The sequence below is a fragment of the Simochromis diagramma genome, unplaced genomic scaffold (assembly GCF_900408965.1).
Source record: "Simochromis diagramma unplaced genomic scaffold, fSimDia1.1 OVJJ01000802.1, whole genome shotgun sequence".
In the NCBI taxonomy this organism is placed as follows: Eukaryota; Metazoa; Chordata; class Actinopteri; order Cichliformes; family Cichlidae; genus Simochromis; species Simochromis diagramma.
Window position 1 is genome coordinate 22,415,543 of NW_024387492.1, and position 12,710 is coordinate 22,428,252.

Genomic DNA, 12,710 nt, shown 5'->3' on the forward strand with positions numbered 1-12,710 from the left:
GCAGAAAAATGCGCTGACATTGCTTTATATCGAGTACCAGCTGCCCGGTTAAACTGTGACTATCACCAGGTAACGTAGGCGTGTTTCTTGAATTAGCAGCAGGTGTTAAACAGCTGACAGATGCGGAGGAGGATGCATGCAGGTAAACTGAGGGTCTGTTGAGCTGATCGCTGGTTTCGTGAGAAAAATGTCAGCTCGTTCTTTATGTTACAGAAGCACAGAGACACAAGACCAGGCGGAAAGAGACGATCGTTCGGTGAAAATGAGAATCTGCGAATGCAACATGTGGAACACGGAGAGTGGAATATGTAAACAAACTGGTTAACGTAACCCCCTGGGTGCACTCTGCATGCTAATTGTTAGCAGAGCTAGTGAAATCTCTGAAAACATCTGAGCACTTTTGCAAACATGTTCTATGTTGACAACCTGACCAGACATACGTCGCGACATTCGCGGCTAAAACACTGTTAAAAGTGTAGTTGGTGACAGAAAAACGGGGTATTTTAAAACTACACCACCACCATTGCTGCCTGTGATTTGATCTGCATTCTGGGATACCTGGCTGCCCCAAGTCTACACAAGCAATCGATTATCTAGGATCTGTTTTGACTTACTTTGCACGGCAACCAATCAAATGTTAGAGAAGCTGCATGGGCAGCGTTAACCCCGCCCCCTGAGTTTGATGGGTGAGGCTGACAGATAAAATTATTTCATGATGAGAGCCAGGCGCCATGACTGCCAAAATGAAATAAATAAATATATCATTAAATAATTAATTAAATGTGTCAATAATTAATTAAATGTGTCAATAATTAATTAAAATGTGAAATACATAAATAATTAATTAAATGTGTCAATAATTAATTAATTACATGTGTCATAACTATTTATTTAATTAATTAATTCCAATTTTAATTAATTATTGCCACATTTAATTAATTATTTAATGGTGTATTTAATTAATTCATTATGGCAGTCCTGGGACTCCATACTAATCAGGCACAGCGTAGAGATACAGAAGAAGCCACTGAAGAAAACAAGTCAAGTGTGCACTGAGTCCAGAGGAGAGCTTCAGTTAGGCAGAAAGTGAAAACATCGGATTATAGCAGAGACGGATTTTAATAAAAATTCTATGTTTTTTTCCCACTGCGCTGATGGTAAAGGTTATAAACAAGTGAGGGGGTTTGAGTGTCCTCCTTGATTGATTTAATGGGTTTTGGCACGAGTTAAAGAAAACTTACTTCAAATTTCAGGGTAATTTGAAGCATTTTGAGAGTCCACTCAAAGAATCTGTTGCTTTTTATCATGCAAAACTCAACAAGCTCAAATGAAATCTCGCCACATTTCTGTTCAGGAACTGAAGCTCCCCTGAGGATGCGAGTGCAATGTCAGATTTTTGTCCAATAGAAACAACTTTTCTGCTCCAACCTCCGCCACTGATTGAACCCAGATGTCTCCAATGTCAGAATGATGGACTGACTCGTCTCTTCTTTGTCCTAAAATATGGTAGCGCTGGTGCTGTGCAATCGTGAAGCTCCCACACTGAGAATGAGCTCTGCAGCGCACGTGTTGATTGAACGTAGTGTTCTTGCTGTGCAGGCAGATGATGCACTGGTGGGGTCGGTGTTTGGAGGAAACATGTTGCCTCTGTGGTCGTGTTTATATCCCGACAGGATCTGATACACCGTGTCAGGGCTGATTAATATGCAGGCCGTTCCAGCAGAACAGTTTTCATCTGTGTTTGTGGTTCAAACTTTCTACTTTCCACAGAGAAAGTGTGACTTTCACACCTTGATTTTCCAACTAGGAAATTTGTGCTTTATCATGACAGCACAGATTCTGACAGGGAATACCGCTTGAACATACAAGGAATGTGCCATCCTGTTTTCAGGCCAGCTGTTTGCAGGGATTACCAAGTCGTTCCGTTGGGCTTCCCCTTTACTTTATCTATAATATCTCAAAGATCGCTGGACTGCTGCTAAACTTTGGAAGGACATTCAGAGACCCTTTCACACTCCTTACACGGTTAGTTAAGAGAGAGATGCGGACTCAATGACAACCAAAGCCTTTCATCAGTTGCACTTCTGTCATCCTCACCTGGAAGATTGAAAAAATCTTTTCCATTTCATATGTGTTTATAATAAAAGCTTTTCTAAGCATTTTCCACTCCCACTTGTCTTCACTCTTAGTAAACATGGTGTTGGAACAGACTCTGTATCTTCCCACGTGAAAATAGGTCATAGATTGCAAAAGCAAAGCCGTAAACACACAGATGTTGGCCTTGTTTGTACGTCCAATAGACACCCAATCAGACGTCTCCTCCAAGCGAGAAATATACACTAGTTTGGCCACGCAGTGTCCACGTAGTATTACTGGACCCCATTTTTGACTCTCAAACAACACTTTAGAAATCATTTTATTTTATTCATTTTTTCATAGTGAACTTTGTTTTCTTGGACTGATGTAAACATAACCTCTCTGCGCTCCGACGTCAGCATTATAACCCCACGGTGTGGTCCGATCAGTGTCTCGTTGAGTTTGACCTTCTGGGTTTTTTTTCACTTGTCACTTTGAATAATGTTTACTTTGTGTTCAGAGTTTATGTTATAATTTTGAAGATTGAGAAATGCCCTGATCACGTTTAACTCTCAAGTGACCGCTATGGTGCACCCTGAGTGGAGGTCAGCTGTAATGAGGCCATGAAAAGGCAGATATTATCGATCCCAGCTGCTTCTCGTGTGCACACGTGGGTCAAATATTCTCAGCCTGCCTCGCTGTCGGAGCGCTCATCATCGGCGGGGCTTTAAACTTTATAGAGGCTTTGTCGTTAATGTTTATGCCTCGGTCACTTTGATTGTCGCACAGATTTATGGTGCTGCCGTGGCATCGTACCTACTTTAGTGTGTAGATTTATGAAAGGCCTCAGAGTGCTGCTCAACCTCCTGCTTCAGTTTGTCTCATCGCAGACACATTTAATGCCCGCAGAATAAATTTAAATGTAATGTTTCATTTTCCGTCATTTAGAATCTTTTAGTGGTGGGGAAACGGCAAGCCGCTCAAAAAACTCAAGTGATCAAAGAGACGCTTAAACTGTGAGGATGAAGTTTTTGCTTAGATGATGATAAGAACATGTTTCTGCTGCAGTTAAGTTCATGCAGGTGGAGGGAGTCAAACACATTTTTGTGACCTATGACAGCTGGGATATTCTCCAGCTCCCCCACCCATGGATTCCTGCCTTGCATTTGAGTTTTTGTGTTTTTTACTAAATATTCTTACTCTTGGTCATTAGTGTTCACCTGGCTGCTTGTCTTCTGTTCTTTTCTTTCACGTTCTTTGTGTCTCGGGGATTTTTGCCTTTCTCTTCCCTCTTTTCATTATTGGTCTCACCCTCGTTAGTTTCCTGGGTCCAGTCAGATTTCTCAAAGGCTGCTATCCTTTATCCTATAGCCTTTTCATGTCCCTAAATCAGTCTGATCCACCAGCAATGAGCTGAGGAATGAGGGAAGCGCAAGAGGAGAGTGGAGTTGAGGCAGCAGCATCTAATAAATTAGAGATCAAGGTGAATACAGGTGTTAGAGCCCAAATACTGCAGTTTTTTCTGATCTCAGATATAAAAGCGCTCATTACTTTCTGTTCATGGTCACTTTTAATTAAATCCACAATATGCACAATGTCAAGGATATTTTACCTTCACACTGCTTGTTTTCTATGAACCCACACTTTGTGCTTCAGGCTCTGTGCTCACTCTTTAAAACATGAATAATATTTTGACTCTTCTTCTGCACAAAATAATCAGCTGAGCACATCAACTTCAGTCAAACACATTATCAGATCTGAGCTGGTAAATAACATAAAGTATAAAAGCAAAATGAAACACTGGTGTTGCCACAAAGCCAAGAGAGCAACGCAGCAGAAAATCACATCTTGTGAATTTGTGAGTTTATACTTTTATTTGAGCGATTGATGCTTCTTTATAACATAAATCATAAAGGAGGTGTGGGAATAACTTCACTGATTCACTCACTGAATATTTTCCATGATAAATACCATACATGTAACCTGTACTCGATTACTGCAGTTCCAGCAGTGTACAGACTTGGCAGTAGATTAGGACCAGGTGTGAAAACATTTATAGAATATCTTCATCACCAGCTGAATACATACTCAATAAATTGCCAGGACATGCAGTTTGTGCTGCAGATAGTAAAATACCCCTGAGCACTTATATCACATTTACAGATTGTAAGTAACAGAATCAGTGAAATGTGGAGCCGATTTAAACCAAACTCTGAAGTTAGCCTCCTGCAGAGCAGTTTGTAAGTTCATAGGAGTTCGATTGAAAAAGCGCGACCTTGGTGACAGTGAAAACTCTGACTTTTTGAGCACGCCTCTGAACCTGAGTGATCTCTGTTTGGACCAAAACATGTTCCTGTATAAGCTTTTAATGGGGAACTTCACCTCAAAATCATATTTAAATGTTTGCTTCTACAGACAAAAGAAACGCTCAGCTGCTAACATTATTGTGAACCAAGTGTTTTTCATATCCTGTCACACGCACCAGCTTTCTTTCACAGGTACATGCATGCTTCTTCAGCACAGCTGAAGTCGGTGAGTGTAGGTGAGTTTAAAATGAGGACACAAAGGGAAGAAAACCTGCAACGGAAATCAAAATTTAGCAGTCACGTTTATTTTTGGACAGTACAAAGAAGAGTCCTGTGACTTTCTGCACCTCTAACACAGTTTTCTATTTTAGTCAGAAACAAAACAAGAACCCCACAACCTTGAACCGAGCCTGACAGATTTATATGTGCAGCTTTTTGTTTAGACATGTTTACAATTCAAAGATGACGAAGAGGAGGAGCAGTATGGGCAGAAAACCACTCAGGTTGAAGTGGACGCTGTTCCTGTTTGATGCATTGAAGATGGCTTCGTCGGGAATGAAGTCGCCGTTTACGTTGCACTGACTGCAGCTGTCCCCGCAGAGTGAGCAGGAGGATATGCTGCTCCTCCACCGCGACGTGTATGTCCTCGCCATCCTCCGCCCTGCAGGAGGACGTGAAGGTTTAGAGATCAACGGTTTCAGTTTCTGCCTTTGTGTTTCTGCTGTTTCTTTTTAATGATTAAAGATGGAGGATGTTTGAGACAGGAAGGATGAAAACAAAATCACCAGTTTTCAGATATAGAGATATATATCTCAATATCTATCTATCTATCTATCTATATTATGATTTTTATTTTCAGTGGTCCCTCGTTTATCACAGGAGTTACGTTCTAAATATAACCTGGGATAGGTGAAATCTGCAAAGAAGCCAACTTTATTTTTTACAATTATTATAGATGTTTTAAGGCTGCAAACCCCCTCACTACACACTTTATACACTTTTCTCAGACAGGCATGAACATTTTCACACGTTTCTCTCTTGTTTAAATACTCTCAAAGTACAAATCTTCATAGAAAAATAAGTCCAGTATTATGGAATGAAACCAAAGATCAAACCCTGTTTTCAGGTCCAGAACATGGGAATAGAGCAGCTGCCAGAGAATTCAACATTAATGGATCAATTGTACGAAAGTAAGGGAAGCAAGAAGAATGAGTTGAATCAAGTTTGACTTATCTGACTATTTTGCTTTGCTTAACCGGTGTGCCTTATGGTCCGAAAAACATCTACATTCCTTTAGCATGTCCAGAAGTCCAACTTTTTATGCGATGGTAGCATCTTCCCCTGCCTTTTGGGTGCTACCACAGGTTCCTTTGACGGTGCAAAACGTTTCATCGACATTGTTGTGTTCGTTGATTTGAAAACTTACAAACATACAGTACAGCACTTCAGAGTCTGACAAGCAGAACGCATTCTGTACTGTACAGGACCACGGCACAAGATTGACTGACAATGGTCAACAACTGATCAGGACGCAGAACAAAATGCACTGTAAAATAAATAAACAAATAAAAGCATGCAAAATTGCCCCCCAAAAATCTGCAAAACAGCATGGCCGCAAAGGTGAACCACGTTATAGCGAGGGACCACTGTAACTGTAAAATTTGGCGGCTATCAGTGAATTTTCAGTTTTGCAGTATATTTTAAACTGAAAATCATTCTTACATACTTCTGCTTTTTATATTTTTAAACCTTATTTTGATACCCAATTTATTGTTTTATCACAAAACATGTAAAAAATTATTATTAAATTAAAATATAAATGTTTTTTTATTGCCTCACAAGCAGTAATGTCAAACTCAAAACTCTTTTATCTCAAGTGGGCTGGAGCAGCAAAACTACATGATAAATGTGTGAAATTACAGAGAAAGTTGGTTCATTGCCCAGACTGTCCTATAATTATAAAATACACATTTTTGGTTAATTCAAAGAAACTTTCTTCTTCTTTCTTTCTGAATCCACTGTATAAAAGTGTACATTTTTAGACATTAAAAATTTAGAACTTTCTGTCATTTAATTGTTCATCTATTACTTATTTGCTTTGGTGTAGAGCATAGGTGTCCAACTCCAGGCCTTAAGGGCCGGTGTCCTGCAAGTTTTAGATCTCACCCTGGGTCAACACACCTCAATCAAATCATTAGTTCATTCCCAGGCCTTTGGAGAACTTCAAGACATGTTGAGGAGGTCATTTAGCCATTTAAATCAGCTGTGTTGGATCAAGGACACATCTAACACTTGCAGGACACCGGCCCTTGAGGCCTGGAGTTGCACACCCCTAGTGTAGAGTGATGGGCAATGAGAGCGAGTGGGGTCATCAATAGGAAAAGCTTTAAAATACAATTAAAACTTCAAAAATGTGTGCACTCCTTCAAATTTTTCAGATTTCCTGATCCAGGCCGGATTGGAGTCTTTGCCAGGCCCATTATGGCCCTGGGGCCTTATGTTTGACGCCCCTGTTCTAGAGAAAAAGGCTTGTAGCAATCATTCAGGCCAATACATTTTGTTTAATCACAGGTTTTTCGCGTGATTGGGCGAACACACAGTGCTAAACTCTTGCTAAACAAAAGCATAAAAAACTCATAAAACGTCAGTGGAGGTCCTCGGTGTGTTTACATGGACATGACAGGCTGTCCTGGTTTGGATCATACTGCATGCATTTCCCCATATACAAGATTATAAAAACATCAAAACTGACAGTGAAAAAATAAAAGTGGACATGTTCTGCTTTGGGTCCATATATTTCTACACAATCGTGCATTTTATTGTGTCATTTTGCTTCCGTTTACTACCACATTGGATCAAACAGCCTCAGTGAGGTTAAAGTGCTGATTTTCACTTTGACTTTAATGAGCTTAATTACAATATTGCATTAACTGTTTAGGAATTACATTGTTTTATACAGTCCCACGTTTTCAGGGAAAAATGATAACAACTGTGTCCCTGTGCAAACACTTAGTATACTGTTTAATTGTTATTTGTTCATGAACTTAAATGTGGTCTTCATATAAGCTTCATATAATGAGGTGAGTACACTCTGTGAGCCATAGGATCCAGCTCAGCCTTCAGACTGCTCTAAATGCTCTGTTTCAGGCAATGTTTTCTACTTTCTGCTATTTATGATGTTGTTAAGATAATACAGTCATCCCTGCCACACTGCTTTGGCTAGTTGCACAGAAGCCCCCCACTCCCAGTTTCCATTAACGGCGGACAACTAATCAGAATAGAGCTGGTTTATAAGGGGAAAGAGTGAAAACAGTTTGCACCTCAATTCATTCTCAGTCTGAAACAATGTCACGTGTATACAACGAATGAATACGTTTGAGAGAGTTTCCACCATGTTGTTACAACAACACTTTGTCTTTTGTGTTATAATTATATATCATTTTAAATAAGAGTTCTTTGATTTTATTGGGCAAAACACAGTATTTGCAGGGGAGAGTAAAAAGATTATCCATTAATATAAGCATATGAGCGAAGTCTTACTTGGTTCGTAGTAATCATAGATGACAACCGTAGCTTCCTGGACTTTTGCAACTTTATACTCAATAATCAGAGGAATCTGGACACACATCTCCAGCGTTGTCACCTGGAAATAAATTTATAACTTAAGCTTCAGTATTTACACTCAGACACATCAGTGTTTGTGAGCCACTCACTGAGTCCAGGTACAGGATGACTTTTCCCGGCTGCGTCTCCACTTTCTTTACAACGTCGTTAGTCTCGATGCCAACCGGCGACAGACTGAAGCCACTCAGCAGCCCCACCTCCACGATGGCCATCCCCGTTGCACTCAGGCCCAGACCATACACCAGCCTGCAGAGGACCGCAACACCACACAAAGGAAAAGAAAAAAAACATTTAAATGATATTCAAAATGTTATTCTAATTAAATCAAATTTTATTTGACTCTTAGCCTGTATTAAGTGTCTTGTAAATTAAAATAATAAATTTAATTGCTATGAAGTACTTCTTTATTTATCTTTGGAACTTTCTCAAGAGTATAAACATAATTAGGGTGAAATTTACCGACAATAAATGATACATTTTATTTATTTAAAAAGAAGGAGCAATAAAAAATAATTTCTTGATGAACAGAAATTAATTGAAATGTTTCAGCAAACTTGTCAGAGCAAAGACCAAATAACCACAGTGATTAGAAGTTATCTGTGTATTGTTTTAGGCACTTTCCAAAAGTGAATAAATATATTTGGAGATGTATTGGTTTCAAAAAGGTTATTTCTAACAAATGTTTCAGTTTTTCTCGGGTCTGTTGTCAAACTGACATCTGGTGTTTTTGGCTGATTATGTTTTATTGTTTGTAAACAGACGATGATCGCTGGAAACGCTTCTCACACATCCTGCTGATTGCTGTGCTGATGAATCTGTTGCATCAAGCTGTTGGCATGTGAAGAAACAGATGCCGACCCGCTCACCTGGTGCAGATGTACAGATGTGCAGAGTTTACTTCGCTGTCGACCAGCTCGACGTACAGCTCAAACGCTTCCTGTTCGCCAGCTTCTCGCCTCCTTCTCCTCATCTCCTCGTTCCTGACGTTGTAGAAAACGTTAAGCTGAAGGAAGAGAAGAACCAAATTTACAAAATAAGAATGAGAATCACGCAGAGGTTTAAAGGAAAAATGCAGCTTCTTTATTGTTTCTTTAGTTAAAAGTACTTGCTGTAAGTAGCTTCTGCAGAATTTCACTAAAGCTTTCTGCAGCATTGACCCAGTGGGCAGTCTGACATATGTGCTTCTGTTCTTTAACTTTTTAACTACCACAATTTAAGTGGCTTTGTTTTTGACATAATCTGAACAACTATTGTTCTTACTATTATACCATTCGGCAGACTGAACACAGACCAGGAGGAGGTGCTATTACACGAGTGACATGTCCTGTTACCTGAAACAAGGCGAGTCCACGACCTTCTGCTGTCACCTGCAGGATTAAACTTTCTTCTGGAGTAATCTAAAGCATAAAAAACAATCTCTATGTTTTTATTGACAGATTATTGCAGATTTTTTTTTATTGCTGTGCACTAAACAACTGTTAAAAACTAAATTAAGTCCTTAACTGGACTACAAGGAGTAGGCAACTCCTTTAAGAAGACTGACTCACACAAAGCAGTAAATCTTTTAGGGCATTTTTAGGAAATATAAAATAGTTCCACGTTTTTCCTTTCAATATGAGGGAATATGACAGAGCTGAATTATCTGTATAATATTACATGCTGGATGTAATCATTTGTTTCACTGTTCCATGAACTCTGCTTTGGTCAGTTGCTGACAGCCTTCAATAACCAGCCGATATCTGACTCATTCCCACAAATATTGCTGGATAATACTTCAGCCGCTGTTTTCTGATAACGCTGGCTCATCTGTGTACCTGTTGGCTCTGATGGAGCAGGTAGTTCTCGTTGTTGATTTGGAAGGAGGCGACAGTGGTCGAAGGGTCGATGTCCACCCTGATTGTGACGTCAGTGTCGTGCGACCCAATGCGAGCCGCGAACATAGACAAAGCCTGGAGAGCCACAACTGTGTCCTGAAAGAAAAAACGAGACTCGCAGTCACATGGTACACGTAAGCAAACGTGTGTCTGTGATATGGGGGATTTCAATCCCTGATGATCCTTTGCTTTGATATTCATTGTTGATTTCCTGTTTACAGCTGAGGATGGGAGTCTGCTATTCAGCACATGTCTGTGCATCTGTTTTAGAGAAAATCTTTGCGAGACAACGCCTCACTGGGCTTTACTCACTGTGGTGTATTTGGATCTACTGGCAGTTTCCCCATCTGCCTCGCATGTTCTGCATGTACGAGTGGCCATGCGTGCTAAGAGGTTAATAAGTCTTTAGTCACTACATACCCAGACGGCCACAGTTGCCCTCTGATGTGACATATAACCACAGTTGGGGACTTTTTTTTTTTAAACATGAATCCAGTTTAACCAGTAGAGAAAAAGTCCTTTATTTAGAGTTGACAGGGCCAACAAGTCTGTTTTTTGTTTTGTTGGTGTTAAAAAGAAGATGATGCAGAAATCAAAAGCCTGTGTAACTTTTTTTTCCCCCTGACATCTTTGATCTGGTTTATTTCATCCTCGCATGTCTGTAGTTATCATGTGGTTATTGTGTCCCTGTGGCTCAGGAGAACTTTATTCTCCCAAACTCCACTGCAGAGATTTGGAAAGAAGACAATCACAGTCAGTGATGTATGCCAACATTTGTGGCTCCAGTGACAATTCAGGCCAGCAGGAAGGTGGATTGAATCTAAATAAACTACAATTAGTCTGTTTATGGTGTTAAAGGAACAGGGCAGCCCTGTCCACTGATGTCTTTTTAATCATTTTTGGATAATGATAGAGCTCCATGGCACAGATAAACACAATGCATTAAGTTCTGCATGAGCTCTGCTTTTTGACACGTAGTTTTTGACAAGTGTAGTCGGATGATAACAAAGAGAGGGAAGGTAGTCAGAACTGAGGGGATCGAACTACCAGAGGGCAACATTGCAGACATAGAGGAAAGCTCCCAGGCCTCTGGTAGAGGACCCGAGCTTGAGGGATTAACTGCCCACAGAGGTGAGTGGGGAATGAATATATATATAGTAACGGAATACATGTACCAGCGTTACGTATTTAAAATACAAAATATGAGTAACTGTATTGCGTTACAGTTACCGTTTAAAAAGGTGATATTTAAAATACAGTTACTTTGTTGAAATAAATCGATTACACGGCGGTCATTTCCTGTTTCAAATGTTAGGCTATACCCTCTCTATTTTTGGTAATTCCACGTGAAAAACCAATAAAAAAAAAATTTAAAAAAACACGCATGAAGAGACTCTAATGCCTGTGTCTCAATCTCGCGACCCATGTTACCCCTATTTCTATAATGACGTGAAAAAATATTTTTTTAAGGATTGGTACAATCTTAATAATTTGAAGATTACATTCATGTACTTCTGTTTGGAGTTAAGATCTGACCTGAGTGCTTCCAAATCCTCCTCTGTGGTTTCTTTGCTGGCTGAGCCACTTCATGAGGTTCAGACCCTCTGGGATTGAGTTCAGCTTGTAATGAGACAGCAGCACGTAGGACACCATCTCAATGTCAGAAGAACGAGGTTGCCACGATGAGGACAGGCCGTCATCCAGGGAGAACCACATCGGCACACCGTCTGCTCACAGAAAGACAGGGAATAATTCAGATGATTTATTTTTTAAAAAGAGAAGCAAGGTGATCAAAAAAAAATATCTGGGGTAAAGACTCCCACAAATAGCTAAAAGTCAAAGCCAAGAAGTGGATTATTTTTCCAGCCATGCTAACTCTCGGATAATTCAATTAAAATGCTGAAAAAGACACCAATAAAAGAAACAACATCTGATTCAGTCACTAAAATTACCAGAGGTGAGGCATAGCAGACAGGCTTGTTTTCTAGGCCTCACCAAGCTGACCTGGAGGTTGGAGCTTGGTCCTGTCTAGCTGTCTGCAACATTACAGAGTTTTCTGGCTATGAACTTTTCAAAATAAGAAATAATTATTTATAATAGTGATTTTTATTATACAGACTAATTAATCATACAAAGACTAAAGGACACCATTCTTCAAGTAAAACCACCGTATGATCCAAAAATGTTTTTAACTGAATGTAACAGTTCTGTTCACAATCAAATAATGTAGATTTGCATGAAACTATGAGAATGAGGTGCATGAAGTTATAACAACCCTCAGAGAAAGCTTATGTCCCCCAAATGTTAAACTGGCTTTTAAGACACAGCTGCTGTTGTACCTCTTATCTCAGCTCGTCCAGTCAGATTATTGAGTGCTGATTGGGCTTTGGAGCTCCCTGCCAAAGCCAGAGCGTAGGTGAGTAGACTGAGGCTGTAGTTGCTGGAGACACCAAGAGCAAGATGGGTCTCCAGGTACATCACGGCTGCAGACACCTTGGTCTCATACAGAGCCTGACAGATATGGAATAGGGTAGCAGTAGGTGAGACGACAGGTTGGTACAGGCACATGTAACAATGTCAGGCCAAATTAGATCTTATCCATGAATGTGAGGAAAACAGAGACTTTCTCTTTATCGATTGGTTAATGATAATAACCATAAGGCATGGTCAGTTTTGGTTTTTAAATTGATTTTTACATTAAAAATACTACAGAAGCCTAGATAATTAAAATGCACAAGAAGTTTTTTTGTACGTCTACTTGGTAACTCTTATAAAGTGAACACTGTTTAAGCTTCTTCAGCCTGTCCATTGTTGCTACTGCATCTGCAAG

At 39.8% G+C, this 12,710-nt stretch overlaps 1 protein-coding gene across 1 annotated transcript in view; it reads right to left on the reverse strand.

The window, feature by feature from the left end:
* Nucleotides 1–4,665: 4,665 nt before the first annotated feature.
* The window catches only part of LOC120725165 (CD109 antigen-like), a 28,848-nt gene continuing 20,803 nt past the window's right edge, over nt 4,666–12,710 (reverse strand). Inside the window, exons 5-12 of the mRNA XM_040017895.1 lie at nt 12,220–12,391; nt 11,417–11,607; nt 9,821–9,976; nt 9,338–9,403; nt 8,873–9,009; nt 8,096–8,252; nt 7,923–8,025; nt 4,666–5,043 (exon numbers count right to left, since the gene is read on the reverse strand). Coding sequence (XP_039873829.1) covers nt 4,832–5,043; nt 7,923–8,025; nt 8,096–8,252; nt 8,873–9,009; nt 9,338–9,403; nt 9,821–9,976; nt 11,417–11,607; nt 12,220–12,391 — 1,194 coding nt within the window. The 3' untranslated portion in view covers nt 4,666–4,831. The remainder of the gene's footprint in view (nt 5,044–7,922; nt 8,026–8,095; nt 8,253–8,872; nt 9,010–9,337; nt 9,404–9,820; nt 9,977–11,416; nt 11,608–12,219; nt 12,392–12,710) is intronic.